Source organism: Aulonocara sp. 'chitande type north' Nkhata Bay, linkage group LG2, assembly GCF_057382095.1.
Source record: "Aulonocara sp. 'chitande type north' Nkhata Bay isolate Kocher_YH1m ecotype deep benthic linkage group LG2, A_spYH_male_GT1.1, whole genome shotgun sequence".
In the NCBI taxonomy this organism is placed as follows: Eukaryota; Metazoa; Chordata; class Actinopteri; order Cichliformes; family Cichlidae; genus Aulonocara; species Aulonocara sp. 'chitande type north' Nkhata Bay.
In genome coordinates, this window is record NC_141345.1 from 35,433,083 (window position 1) to 35,448,721 (window position 15,639).

The 15,639-nt window shown below is 41.0% G+C and overlaps 2 protein-coding genes across 2 annotated transcripts; one reads left to right on the top strand and one right to left on the bottom strand.

The window, feature by feature from the left end:
* Window positions 1-1,106, bottom strand: LOC147338283 (uncharacterized). The gene is made up of 3 exons (XM_086260578.1): window positions 1,064-1,106; window positions 516-860; window positions 1-380 (listed from the first exon to the last, which is right to left on the bottom strand). The coding sequence occupies exons 1-3, from the start codon at window positions 1,104-1,106 to the stop codon at window positions 1-3; spliced, it is 768 nt and encodes a 255-aa protein (XP_086116704.1).
* An 8,983-nt stretch (window positions 1,107-10,089) lies between these two features.
* Window positions 10,090-11,973, top strand: LOC147338284 (uncharacterized). The gene is made up of 6 exons (XM_086260565.1): window positions 10,090-10,252; window positions 10,363-10,692; window positions 10,984-11,061; window positions 11,140-11,268; window positions 11,353-11,399; window positions 11,474-11,973. The coding sequence occupies exons 1-6, from the start codon at window positions 10,210-10,212 to the stop codon at window positions 11,600-11,602; spliced, it is 756 nt and encodes a 251-aa protein (XP_086116691.1). The 5' UTR covers window positions 10,090-10,209; the 3' UTR covers window positions 11,603-11,973.
* The last annotated feature ends 3,666 nt before the right edge of the window (window positions 11,974-15,639 follow it).

Genomic DNA, 15,639 nt, shown 5'->3' on the forward strand with positions numbered 1-15,639 from the left:
TCAGGATATTAGAGACTGTACATACTTACTTGTGTCCACTTTAGATCCTTCACCAAACAGTATCACTCCACATGTGGCGACAGCACAGTAGTAAGTCCCAGTATCAGAGAGGTTCTGTATGGTTTTGGACAGATGGTAGATGCAGCGTCTCTCTGTATCATCCATGCTGTTTCTATGAGTGACATTTCTATAAATGATACTTGGATGGTTTTCTCCTGATCCACTTTTGAACCAGTGCACACTGCGGTCACTGGGACACTGAGCACTGCTTTCTTTGTTCTTGGTGAGAAATGAACACTGGAGGGTGACCGTGTTTCCCAGTTGGACCGATGATGACTTTGGAGTTTGTGTCACATAAACAGATGTCTGGTGATTATAATCTGTGTGATGTATTAAAAGTAGAGTTTGTACAGAAATGACTGAGCTCAGTTATTTGCAAGATGGAAAAGATTTGTAATTATTGACAGAAAAAAAACAACACCAATACACACCAATCATAATGTAGCATATTTTACCATTTACAGCCAAGAAGAATCCTCTAACGAAATGTTGTAAAAACTCGGATCCAGTTTGACAAAAGTATGTTGCTTCATCCTCTTTGTTTATGTGATTGATCGTAAGAAAACACTGATCATTTGATTTATGGACATGGAAACGTGTATGATTAAATGGACTGATGAGCTCTATCTTCTTATAAACTACTGTAGCTACTGTTTGAACCATTTTCCCAAGAGACTGCTTATACCAGTGGAAGAATCTGTCTGTCTTCTCAGAGAACGGACAGTGAAAAGTGGCATTTCCACCAAGTTCAAGTGTAGTCAAAGAGATCAGATGAGGAACCTCTGCAGTATGAAGCAAGGCTAAAGAAAAGAAACAGTAATTGTCATAACACAACGGGAGAAAATCACTGAAACATATACATATTTGCTTCTCTATACAGTGCTTCAGAGGTCATCTAATATGACCTTTAACTCATAATTGTGCAACAATAGTATGTCACAGTACTATACGTATATCTGAGTAGTTGTCATAGTAAGTATATAGGTAGGTAAGATGCACTTACATGTTGTACTAAGAAGAATCAAAGCAGACAGTCCTCCAATCATTGTGGTACAGCAGACCTGTCTCACAGTACCACAGTACTGTACTCTTTCCACCAAATGGAAGATTTAGTCAGAAGGTGTTTAAGGTTTGCAAAGCACAAATCAAAGTGATTGGTTAAAATGCAAATTACCCCCCCCCCCCCCCACCCCCCACCCCATATCGCGACCTCCCATTTAGCAAACACAAATCATTTTCAGTGCAGCGAACATTTGTATATTTTTATACAAGCAGCCACCGCATGCTAACATTAACAATTTGCATCATATCATCCTTTTATTTAACTAGATGCCAACTAAATCAGTGCACATAAATAAATAAAACCAATAGCTGGTGTTTTGCTCCTCTAGTGTTCTTACCAACTCCTTCCTGTACCTCACTCATGTGGCTCTTAATCTTAGAGGTCATGATGCAGGACAGGAGCTTACATGTGGTTGGTACTGAGGCAGATTATCGACCAGTAGACCAATAATTATTGACCGGTCTTGCCTTCAGTTTGCTATTCCATTGGTGTTTTGTCTCTTAGCAGCTGGTTCATTTGTGCCTCTAGATGCTCATGGAGTGCAGTTAACTTCTTTAACCAGTAGGTGTGAATAATGTCAGGGCCTCTTCCTGCTTTATACTCTGTCTGGGATGTTTGCCACTGTGATACTGTATCCTGTTTGGGGAGGTTGCTGGGGCTCGGCTAGCCACTGAGTATTGTTGTTATGGGTTACATCTTTCTCCCATATGCTCTTCCGGTATTGCACCGTCTCCAGCCTTGGTGGGGCTGTTCTCATATTGTTCTCCTGCCACTGAGAGTACACCTTGGATACCTTTCTGCAGCTCTGATAGTTGTCTAACTTCCCTCCATGCTTATCCAGCATCCACAATGCTCCGCCCTCAGTCTGGTGAGCTATCACGTTCAGGCCTGAAACCTGTTTTACTGCTGTGTTCTAGATTTCACCCTTTATTTTCTCTGATTAGTTCTCCACAGTCTGGACTCTCTGCTCTGTTCAGACAGTTGCATCATCAGTCTGGCAGTAATCATCTTTTATACAACCAACCCCTTGTATATTTATTTATCAATCACATAGCCAACTCGGGCTTAGTTTTAGAGCAGTTTTCATGTCAAAATATGTGTAAACAACTGCGTTAATAAACTACTCAGTGTGCCGCAGTAGTGGTATTACAATATTTTTTTTAATTCTGTAATTTTAAAATATAAGTGCTCATGGGTTTTTTTTTTTCATTTGATCCAACTCAACTTTAAATGTAGTATTTGATGAATGAGCCTATTTTGGGAAAAGTCATGACAAATGAGAGACTAAACAGAGTTACAGGATTTTTAAAAAGCATTGTTCTCCATTGCTTGAGTGAAATTCTGTGAAAGTCCAAGTCTGTTTCACTCACTTATTGCTTATGTTCTCAGGGTGTGTGTGTCTTTGCATCTGTGTGTGTTTGTGTGTGTGTTAGAGAGCAGTTCATGAGGTCATTCACCCTAACCCGCTAGGCAAGTCTCACTTGGCAGCCTTAATAACCTAAGGCTGACCACATAGCTTTAACCATGTAGTTCTAGTGCATTGTATTCTCACAGATCGAGTGATTGTGGAAATCTACAAAAAAGCTGATTTTTTTATTTTATTTTACAACACCGTCTTTCATGTTTGAAATATCTAAACATGGAAATAAATACCAAAAATGAAATAAAATATGTATGAATAGAATAGATGATATTTCGATTTATAAAATGAAAGGTGTGCACTGTCGATTCTTCATTTTTGAGTCTTCAGAGAGAGAGAGAGAGAGACCAACTGAAAAGAGTCGGTGGTTTTGACAGTGAGTTGAGTATCTATAGCTCTTACCACAACCTACAAAGTCCTATATATGGAAACATAAGTAAGAGAAGCACACTCGGACCTTTACTCTTACTTACTTTTAGTAGTTAAGTATGCATTTTTATATCATACACATGCTTTGATTAAGCAAAATTATTATGGAACAAACTGGGTGAACTAACAGCACATTTTGAATTGTAAAACCACATGGAACATCTACACTAACAGACCGGCTGTGGTGAGCCATCTATCTGCTCTTTGACCAACCACTAAAGTTGTTTACTCAGAACTAACTTTAACTCTACAGGCTTCAACAGGATATGCTGTAAGTGTAAATGTGCAAGAAGGGAGGAGTTTAAAAAAAAGCTGCAATGAGCTACTGGTTGGTCTATAAATCCTAGTATAGTTTTTAACAGTAATGTAATTTTTTTTAAATAACATTATTATTAATTGGTGCAATAATTAGCCTGTTACAACAAAATGTTAAAAGGTTGTCAGTCTATAAGTTGTAACATTAAACAAGTGAGAAACACATACTTTAAAGTACACGGACAGTTTAGCTTGTGCATTAGGAGTTTCAAATTGACTTTTATTGTGGGAGGAGTTGCAAGCTCACAGACAACACAGAAAATTTCCACAAAATCACTCAGCATAACCCTCATGCTACTAATATACTTAACCATAGATAAATACTTTAATGACCTATCAAAGAAAAACAATACAGATAGATAGATAGATAGATAGATAGATAGATAGATAGATAGATAGATAGATAGATAGATAGATAGATAGATAGATAGATAGATAGATAGATAGATAGATAGATAGATAGATAGATAGATAGATAGATAGATAGACAGAATAAATGAAATGAAATTTTCAATTCTTTTCATTTCTTCACAGACCCAAAAAACTACTAGCAAAATACTGTATTTGGCACAAAGTGGCTTTGATATACGCCATTGGCTCATTTTCACTAAATCTGCCATTTAATATTATGAATATGATAATATTCATAGAATATGTAAGGATGATGTAGTGTGACTGGGTATCTGTGTGTCAACAGCTCTTTTGTAGGTTTTAATTACTTTAAGGTATTTTCACGAACACTGTCACACAGAGGTAGTTTTTTCACTCGCCCTGATGAGAAGGTAAAGCAGCAGCCTAGGTTCCTGCAACTAAAATAGAAAGCGAGACAGGAAGATAAGCCCCCTGTGAATTCACACCTCAACTGAAAGCCCAACCTCAAAAACAATGCTTAACTTTCCATGCATCGAGTTTGTGTGTACAAGCTGAAAAAGTTGACAACATCGCTGACCACACTTCTGTTAATCTTTCTCTTTTTCCCCCTCTCTTTCTATCTGTGTATGTGTGTGTATGCGTGTGTAGGTGTGCGTGTGTGTGCGTGTGTGTGCAGGTGTGTGTGCGCGCGCGCGTGTGTGTGTGTGTGTGTGTGTGTGTGTGTGTGTGTGTGCATATCAGAGAGAGAATCAGAATCAGAATCAGAAGACTTTATTTATCCCCAAGGGGCAATTAACAAACAACCGAGCAGCATAACGTTGAAGATAAGGACAATAAGAACAGGCAATAGGAGTGAAATAATAAATATACAGTATATACAGTTTTAAAATTCCACAGTTTTTAAATTAAAGTGACTGAAAGGTGAATAAATAACTGTAAGTGACTAAAAGTGAATAAAGTGTCAGTAGTATAAGAAGAGTGTAGTTTATGTTTATGGGTGTGGGAAATGGTCTTATTGGCTGGAGTTAAAAAGCAGGGTGGCTTTGGGGACTAAGGTGGCTCTCCTCCTCCTGCTTCAGGAAATGCAGCGGAGGCGTCGCCCAGAGAGAGAGAGACCACTCAGTGTTTGACATTACTGCAAGTACAAATGGTTCTTTAAAAGAAATAAAGCTCTCGGTGTGAAATTACCTACAGATAATGATATAGCTCTGTAGATATACTGTAGGTCTATTTTAATCTTTTCTTCTTCAGCTATTTTGTTGGTAGGCAGAGAGAGAGGGTCATCAGACAGAACACGGGACTGCCTTTTGCTGTTTTGCTATGATAAATACCAAGCCAATTTTAATCATGTTAGCAGGGTGTCTTAGGATGTTAGCTGGTGCATATGTTGACAACTATGCATCAAAGAATATCCTATTAAATGCTTGGCATAGGCATAATATTTGTCAGATTCAGAGCTTAGCCCTAGACTTACTGAGTCAAGATGCTCCCTTTCTTTTTCTGGTGGAATTTTCCAAAGTTAAGTGTCCTATAAGGGGGGACAGGACACTAGACAATGTGTACAGTAACATCAAGCATGTCTACATAGCAACACCCTTTCCTGACCTCGAACAATCTCTATGTTCCTCATCTCTGCCTACACACCCCTCAGGAAACAAACCTCTCCAAGAACCCGGATCATTAAAACACGATGATGCTCTCCTCCAGCCACAGGACTGTTTTGGTCTGACAGACTGACCCATCTTCAAACAGCAGGACCTGGAGACCCTCACTCAGTTTGTCGTTTTCTACATTTGGTGCAGTGTAGAGAATGTGACAGTGATCAAAACCATCTAGGATGGAAGGGGAAATTGGCCACAGTCAGCCGTTGACGAGGTGATGAGGCGGGTCCGGGGGGCAACTGCGTGGCAAGCGGTGGCTGTGCAGAAGATGTGAACAGAGTTGGGGCACATAGGCAGCTTGCCAGGTGGCTGGCGCGCAGGACCACACCTGCGCGCCTGTAGACACACGCCTGGCCGATGCCACTGGACTAGACGACACAGTGACCTCTGACTCAGGCAGAACAGGTCCTCACCGTGCGCTGACCTCAGGCTCAAGCAGAGCAGGTTTCTTTGATGCTCAGGAACCAACCGAGCTGTCAGACTCATTATCAGCTGCATCCGGCGCTCGGACCAGTCATGCAGCTCTTCTGCCTGGCCGTGAAACACCGCCGCCTGCTCCCTCTGCATGGCCACGAGCTTGGTCACCATTCGGGCCTGCGCCTCTACTGGCTGGCTCGGACCCGACCACATAGTTTGCTCTTTCAACATGTCTCTTTTCCAGTTGCTGTATCTTTCACTCAATTGCAGCTTTTCAGCTGCACCACACGCACACAACAACGCCAACAACCTTGGGTCCTGGCACACTCTTTTATGCAGGGAAGGCGTGATGAGCTGATGGAGCTCCAGTGTGTCTCAGCCTCGCCTGCTGCTGTACCCAAGCCACACCTCGCCACACCACCAAACTGGACCACCTTCAAATCCCTCCCTGCCTGCTGCTCAGAAAAAAAAACTGCATGTCCTGAAAACAAAAGAACTCATAGCTTACTTCAAAAGACACAGAAAGGTCCACTCCCCTGTCATTAGAAATGGAGTAAAGGTGCCTGGGACCCACATCTCGGTCATCTCAAGCCAGCTCCGATCAGCAAGAACCCTGTTACCATGGTTCCGAATAGGTAGATATCTTCAGTGTCCTCGATCGACAGTCCCGCCAGGCACATGATCCTCCAGGTCTGCCACCCGTCCATCGTGTATCCGGCAGGGAAAGTCCCTTCAGGGCACTCGGGCTCTCCCGAGCCCAGACTTCTCGTTTAGAAAAGGGTGTCAATAGCATTCAGAGACCAGCTGATCAAATCCATAATTCTCTTTTAGGTTTTAGAGAACGACAGTGAGAGACTGTTCCAGGGAAAGTAATGCACACGAGACAAGACAAGGACACAAGAGGCTAAGCAGGGAAGATAAGGGAGAGGAGGAGAGGAGAAAAAGTGTGACTGCCTTCGCCGAGAGCCAAACGGCCGAAACGCCACGAGGACCAACTGAGTTTCGATGTCCACAAACCATGAAGTAGGGTCGTGAAGCCAAAAATCCAGCAGCTTAAACGTCACAGCAAAAATTCAAACGTACAGCTCTGCTATCACTTCCAAAATAAATGCAGACAGAAAACTAAACAGCAGTGACGTTTGTAGGGTTACTGAAGTTGGGCTAGCTGGTATATAATGATGTGCTGCATGGTGGCTAGCTACACAGCAATAGTTAGCATAATATAAACAGTGAAGCTGGAGGATAAACACTAACTTTTTTTCCACTCAATGAGGGTTCCCGATGGTTAGGAACAAATGAAACTGCATGGCAGGATGAAGTTAACAGACCAAACTTCAGTCAGGAGAACAACTGCAATATAAGGTCAGTCATTAATATACCGCTGCATGGGCTGGGCTGTAGTTACATCGTGATGTTTTAAAAACTGAGCTTTAAAATGAATAGTGATGATTAAAAACCAAGAGAGGCCGACAGTGATCACTGACTTTTTTTGAGGGGTTTGTTCATATTAAATCGAACAAAATATAAAGAATTAAAACATGTTAAAAACACAACAGCCTTAATAAATGCAGAGTAGTTTGGACCTGGAAGCAGGTTTCATCAGGTCATCACTTAGAGATTGGATATCGCACCTGTTGTAAATGTTTTAATGCAGTACAGTTGTTATTATTATCACTTGTCATATCTTGTTTATGACAGTTAAAATAAATAACATTCATATAAGTATGTATGTAAGTGAACTGTATGCGGTGTTAAATAGGCCTATACTACTGTACTTTAATGTCGGTCATAAGGGTGGTACTTCAAGAGCCATATATTTTATTAGGTGGTGCTCATTGTGAAATGTTTGAGAACCACTGTTCTAAGGCATGCAAAATTCATGTTGATGACATCAATAATAGCCTGTTAGTTTGTTTGAATTGTCTGTTTGAAGACGCTTAATTTTACATACCCACCTATGTCAGGTGAGGAGCTCAACAATTCTTTTTAAAAAATAATGAGTGAGAACTATGAATCACTATGCCAGCTGATATGTAAATTGGTAATGTAATAATATTTTTGCTGGGTGGTTCTGGGGGCCTGTCCTCGAGTTGGGCCAGCCTCTGGTGAGTCAGCTTCACATCTGAGGCTCTCACCCTTTGGCCTTGAGGGGTCAATCTGGGGCTTCCCTCTTGAATCTGCTGAGGTGGACACATCGTTATCATTTGGGTGTGTGTCCTCTGGTCTTTAGTGCTCTTGGGGGCACTGCACACAGCCATGGTCTCTGTTTATTTAGGTGTTGTGTGCTATGTTTTAAGCAGGAAGGAGGTAAACATTGTAATAATCCAAAGAACTTAATGCAGGTCCTGCCACAGACTTATATGCCCTCTGTTAGGTCTAATGTCAGACCTCGCTGGCGCAGAGGTTCGTCATTGTGAACAAAAGCAAGACACTCCGTACGGTTCTCACTTGCTAGCAAGGAAGTCCGGCAAGATGTTCAGCCGACTTCAAACTGACTCCCCTTGCAGGCTAATGACCACCGTGGGTTACACAAACACTGTCAAACTGGTTTAAACTGGTTACGCAATGTAAAACCCATATAGTGTGTCCCATAAAAGCTCAGGCACTGAGTGTGTGTGGGCATGCATGAGCGAGCACATGTGTGTGTGTTGTGTGCATGTGTGAGTGCATGTGGGTATGTGTCTCTGTATATGTGAATTCTTCTCACACAATATAAGCTTAGAACTATTTAACCACATTTCGTAGTTATCCAGAGGATCTCCCCACACCCATATATGGTTTAACTTTAATGGTTCACCATATGCAAGCATAGGTGAGCCCCTAAATGGCCGGGAGTGAACATCCTTTACCAGATAAGGAACCAGAACCTTTAGATGGAATGTGCCTGCAGTTAAACAACTATTTGCCTCCCCCACATCCTCGATGTGTAGGGGAGGAACAGAAAAATCTCTAAACATACAGTTTAAGGACAAGGCTTACAAATTTAAGTACAACAATGACAAATATTGTCAAAATCAACCTAACACCGTCTTAATTGGTCCATAACACCAACATTTTTATATGCGTTGTTGGGCAGGTGATATATTGAAAGAAATTGGAGCGATGCTGAAATCTGTTATCGTGTATGCCCCACAAGTTGGATGCTCATTTAAAGACAAATTCTGGAATAAGTGGGATCAAGTTCAAATGGTGGTCGTTGGAGCAGACATCTATAGACATGTAGATGAAGGGGACACAGGATTTTGAGGACTTGTTGTGTAGGTATGCTGTTCAGGAGAGAACATTGGCTCTCAGTGCAGATGTAATTGTGTTTTTCCCCCAGTTTTATAGCTTTTATAGCATTGTAGCATGCTATCAAAAACTTTCTATCAGATACAGTTTATCAAGAAAACTCTTGTTTCTTTTCTCTGATCACAACTGTGAATGTGAGTAAAACTGTAAAGATAAATCTCTGCAGAGTTTAATTCAACACCTCAAATGCAGTGTCAGGTCAGTGACTGCCACCACAGAGTGACAGAAGTGGCTGAATTATGTATTTATTTGTATTCTGCAAAAGTCTGCAAGTCTCATCTCCGATGCCACCAGTTCCCACAAAATGGTCTTTTAAACAATTTTTTATTTTGCACTTTATCAGGAAAAATAAGGTGTCTTTGGTTCACTGTACAATAATATTTACAATATCTACAGGGAGAAAACTGACAAAGAGACAAGAAGCACAGGAAGCAATGACAATGACGTATGTGCCTTGTAATACATTACACATCCAAACATTGGACTCGTGGGATTTTCTTTGGGACATTGTAGGAAAAAAACTGCCTTAAAGATGTTTCCATTGTGCCTGATTTTTCTTTTAAGCTTTTGCTACCAAATTCTTACTAGATCCCAACATACCATACCCCATCCTTCACTTATTTTGCTACTGTTAGTATTTGCGAAATGTTACAGCTTAACCACAAAATACTGTTATCATTCAGATTTTAGGATTATCCAAAGTGGCTTTAACAAGCATGCAAAAATTTCTTGCAACATGCCAGCAAAGAATGTCTAGTTCACAGTGTCTCACTCTGTGCACGAGGCACACACATTTCCTCTTGTACATTTGGCTTGAAAAAGGTGTTAGTTAAAGTGTTCTATGTAATACAGAGAGAGGTGAAAATAGGAGCAAGCAGCAATGTTTGTTGCATGGCCATTTCTGCTGCACTAATGATGACTATTCCTTCCCAATCAAAACAACATTTCAAGTGCATTACACAGTAATAAATGACACAAAATGTCCTGAGAATCCAAAAGTCATTCACACAAAGACATTTTTTTAAAAACTGAAAGGCTAGTTGAGGGTGACTACACCCACCTAAATGCAAGGCACTCCAAGTTGTGTCACAGGAAGTGCACGTTTAATGTACTCAGCAGTCTGACCTATCGACCTACGTTGCTGATTATCGACAAGTCTCCAAGAAGAAGACAATGTGAAGATGATTGTGTTTTGGATTGCACTGAATCTTCTTCATCAAGGATGTAAGTGCTTTTTTATTCAGTCTTAAATGCTCATAGTCAAGACATGCATGTCAGCTGAGTCATATTGGATCATACATTGTTACTCAATGTGCTTTAATGTGTTATGTCAGATGCACTGGTTTCACAAATTACTGTTCAAGCTGGAGAACCTGCAACCTTCATCTGTAGTCTACCTCACACAGAGGTCCTCCCTCGACAAGTCCACTGGTATAAACAGAGTGGCGGGGATACACTGAAAGTAATTGTGACAGTGCGGAAATCTAAACCACCTGAGTATGCACAAGATTTTCCTAAATCCAGATGGGAGATAAAAAGCAACAGCAGTTTTAGTAACCTGACCATTTTGAGGACAATTCAAGAAGATGAGGGAATGTATCACTGTGGCGTCTCCGAGTGGCTTGCAGACATTATATGGACTGGGATGCATTTATTAATAAAAGGTAATGACAAAATCAGTACATTTCAAAATATCTCATTTTTAATATTTTTTTTATTTTGTTTCATTTCTTTTTATGGTGTTTTTTTTAATTGCTGAGGCTTTCACCAGAATCTAACTTTATGTGTTTTAAATGCACATTTGTTATTATTTTGGCAGTGTTATTAGTAGTAGAGTATTAATTTAAAATTATTTTAAAAAAATAGTGTGCTTCTAATCTAATATACACAATTCCTAAATTAAAAATTTATAACAAAGCTTGTATAACTTTAAAAAAAACCTTTATGTCCAACAGGAAAAAATCAGAGCATTTCCAACTCTTCTGTTGCTCAGAGTTCGACAGTATCATCTGGAACTAAGCCAGACATCCATGGTAACGCAATCATCGGTCTATCAATTAAAACATTTTGATATACTCTAACTGTCAGATCTTTTATTCATATTGTTCCAGGAAGCAGCATATGGTCACACAGATCCGGTGCAGTTATTTTTATGCTGTGTGCTGTCTTGGCTATAAGCCTGATTGTTATAGCTATCCTTATTGCTGCAATGAAGAAAGATGACACGCAATATTGCAAAGGTAATAGCAGCTATTCAGAAAACAGCATTATATTTGAATTGCTGCATTCATAGTTCTTGTTTTTTTTCATATTCCATAATGTAGGTGTTGTTCCCCTGCGAAAAAACACTGGTATCCAGAAAACTCAACAGGTAAAGTAGTAAACGACTGAATTAACCTCATCAGAATCAAATGTTACTTTTGACATTTTGTTTTTTCCCCTTAGAAAGCAGAGGATGTGTGGTTTTACTCTGCTGCAGTCTTTGCCATGATGGGAACTGACAGAGGTGGGACAACAGATGCAGCTGAGAGGGAGAGACTCCACACTGCTGTCAAGGCCTTTGGGCTGGATTAATGAGCCTTTTGGATCCACTGAATAATTTAGGTGTTTCTTTTATGTCACAGTAGAGTACACCTAATATTAGGTATATTAGATACCATTGTAAGCTTAAAAATGTATTTTGGTTAAACTTCTGTTTAAGCATAAACTTCTACATCTGTATACATGCATGCAACCTTTTCAGTCTGGCTAGGGACATTACTTTACACTTTTCTGAATTAAGTCTCAGGCTTACTTTCACAAAAGCAAAAGGCTGAGTTATACAATACTATGTAAAGAAAACTACTGTTGTCAAACGTAAAGACCTAAGTGGGGATGCACTTGTAGTGAAGTGGAGGAACACATTTTCAAAGACGTTTTCTTGTAACATCATAATATGTAAATAAATAAAACACTTTCTAGTACCAAACTGTGGCTTTTGGTGTGATTTGTAGCACTTTTATTTCACTATAAGAAGGTACTTAGGTTTCCTCTTAAAGCACTATTAGAGCACAACTAAAACTACAACACCAGTATTCACTGTGGTGAGTACTGTGGTCTGCCAAGCAGGTAGTCAGGACAACATTTAAAGAACAATTAAACTGAAGCACACATGATGTTCAATGTGAGCAGCACATGTTTACTGTGGTTATACGAATGACGAACTTACAAATGCAGTGCACTAAAAAATATTTGCTTCTGTCCTTATTTTTTTGTTTTGTTCTCTTCTCTTTATTTCTTTTCTTTCTCAAAATAGTGATCCAACCTGTTTGGGGTTTTTTTGTTTCGACAATGATTTACCTTGCAAATACTTCATATAACTAATATTTTAATATTTGATGACTTAAAAAATGATTAAAAACAGTTAGACAATCTGTCTGTGGTTTTACTGATGGAGAGCACCAGGTTGAACAGATGATGGGTAGGATGGGATGAGTCCTTTAAGATCTTTGTGACTTCCTCAAGGCAGTGGGAAGTGAACATAAAACGCTTTAAGTCACGTCTCTTTAAGTCTCAGACAGAGTAGAAATGTGCTATAAAATAATCAATCCATCTACCTTGGCATCTCTGATGCCCCTCTTCAAACCAGACCTGACAACACTATATTGTTGTATGCCATCAGATCTGAAAACCATGTTAAGGGCACACTGTGTCTGAGGAGGATGTGCGGAAGTGCTTCAGGAAGGTGAACGCACGCAAAGCTACTGGTCCGGACGGGATTCCCGGCCGCGTCCTCAGGTCATGCGCGGCTCAGCTGGCTGGAGTGTTCACGCACATCTTCAACCTTTCCCTCTCTCTGTCTGTAGTCCCAGCCTGCTTCAAAATGGCCACCATCGTCCCTGTACCCAAATCCTCCACCATCTCCTCATTGAACGACTGGCGACCTGTAGCCCTGACCCCCATCGTAAGCAAATGCTTCGAGAAGCTGGTCAGGGACTTCATCCGCTCTGCACTACCCGACTCACTGGACCCTCTACAGTTTGCATACCGCCACAACAGGTCCACTGATGATGCCATAGCCCTGACACTACACACTGCCCTGTCACACCTGGAGAAGAGAGACACGTATGTGAGAATGCTGTTTGTAGATTACAGCTCAGCATTCAATACCATCGTTCCCTCGAAGCTGGACAGGAAACTGCAGGATCTAGGACTGAGCAGCTCCCTCTGCAGCTGGATCCTTAGCTTCCTGTCTGACAGACGCCAGGTGGTCAGACTGGGCAGCATCACCTCATCCCCCATCACACTGAACACTGGTGCTCCACAGGGGTGTGTACTGAGCCCTCTCCTGTACTCACTCTACACCTACGACTGCACAGCCACTAACAGCTCCAACATCATTGTGAAGTTTGCGGACGACACTACAGTGGTGGGTCTTATCACCAACGGTGATGAGACGGCTTACAGGGAGGAGGTCAGCGCCCTGACCCACTGGTGTCAAGACAACCATCTCACCCTCAACGTCGCAAAGACAAAGGAGTTGATAGTGGACTTCCGGAGGTGCAGAGAAGTACACACCCCCATCACCATCAACGGCGCTGCTGTGGAGAGAGTGAGCAGCTTCCGGTTCCTTGGTGTACACCTGGCTGAGGATCTTACGTGGTCAGTACACACAAACAAAACAGTGAAGAAGGCGCAGCAGCGCCTCTTCTTTCTCAGGAGACTGAAAAGATTCGGCATGAGCCCCCGCATCCTCAGGACCTTCTATCGCTGTGCCATTGAGAGCATCCTCACTGGATGCATCACCACCTGGTATGGCAACAGCACCGCCTACAACTGCAAAGCTCTCCAGCGAGTAGTGCGGTGCTCTGAACGGATAATTGGAGGTGAGCTTCCCTCCCTCCAAGACATCTACAGGAAGCGCTGCCTGAGGAAAGCGGGGAGGATCATCAAGGACTCCAGTCACCCCAGCCATAAACTGTTCAGACTACTTCCATCAGGAAGGAGGTTCTGCAGCATCCGGTCCCGTACCAGCAGACTGAGAGACAGCTTCTTCCATCAGGCCATCAGACTGCTGAACACGTCATAGACACCTCAGCTTCACTACTGGAACTTCAACATTATGCACTCCACACTGTATATAAATGCCACTTGTTTTGCACATATTCAACTCTGTATATTTTATATATTTTATTATTATTATTATTATTATTTTATTTTATTTTTTTACTATTTAATTTGTAAAAATGTGTATACACACACACACACACACACACACACACACACACGTAGGAAAATATTTAGTATACACATCCAGAAATGCATACACTATTATATATTGTACATATATTTATTAGTTTCAGGTTGGCCATTCTTGTATTTTGCTCGTTTGTGTTGTTGTGTTTGCACATCTCTGTTGCTTGTGGGGCTCGCACACAAGAATTTCACTCGCATGTGCTGTGCCAGTGTGCCTGCACATGTGATGTGACAATAAAAAAAAAAAAAAAAAAAAAGTGATTTGATTTAAGCAGGACTCGGACATCTTTCATTATCCACAGCTTGTTGTTAGAGAAGGGAAATATGTTTTGTGGTAGTGATCGTGTCGATACAACTTCTTATAATAGAGGAGTACAGTGTAAGTGTAGATGTCATCATCCTTAAAACTAGACCAGTCAGTTCAATCAAAGCAGCCCCAAAGCTGTTCAGATGTTCTCTTGGGCCTCACTAGAACTCTAGCAGTTGGTTTCACCATGTTAAGGATGTTGCTTGCTAATAGCATTTAGCAGGTGGCTAAAGTATTACAGTAGTAATCATTACCCCTGAGTTCTCCAGGTAGATAAAAGGGGCGACACGTAACAGTCAAATACTTCAAGTCCGGGGAGCACTGAGTGTTGGTAATCTTAGTGTGTGTGCACCTTCTGTTGTTTGTATACACACACAGTCCTCTCCCGCTGGCCTTACCGGAGTCACTTGCTCTGGTAGCCTGGTATGTTGTGTGACCTGTTAGCTGCACAGCTTCCTAAGCTACATAATCAATTAAGCCACTAATCAATGGATTAAACAGGACAGGAAAAAGAGTTGTTTTATTCAGTATTGCTCTAATATTTGCTTTATATCTATTAGTAAGAAGCAGTATCAATGTTTTAGACCCATCCCCCCCCACACGCTGAAAAAAAGGAGAAAAAATTGTGAACTTACTCTCACCACTTTCTGCCATTAGACCACAAAACCGTTTTTTTTTTTCAAGATTAATATTTTGGTGACAAATTCTGAGAAACTCTTCTCTTGCTTTATTTTCCTTTATTGTCCTAAACACTTTGCTTTTCACATTTCGTTACTAAAGTCAGTTACTTCTAGTCCAACCTCATTTCTCACAATTTTCATGTCTTGTCTGTTTGGGCGTAGACCTGGCAGTACAAACAAAGTATACACCCAAGATGAAGTCATCGAGTCCCAGCAATATTTAAGCTTACTAAATAGCATTCATGCCTTATATGTGTTACAACTAGGGATGGGTACCGGTATCCGGTGCCATGATGGCACCGGTTCTGACATAAACGGTAGTAACCAGACCAAACAGCAGCGCATATTTTGGTGCTTTATTTAGGTGTTTTTTTTTACCTGAGATGTGA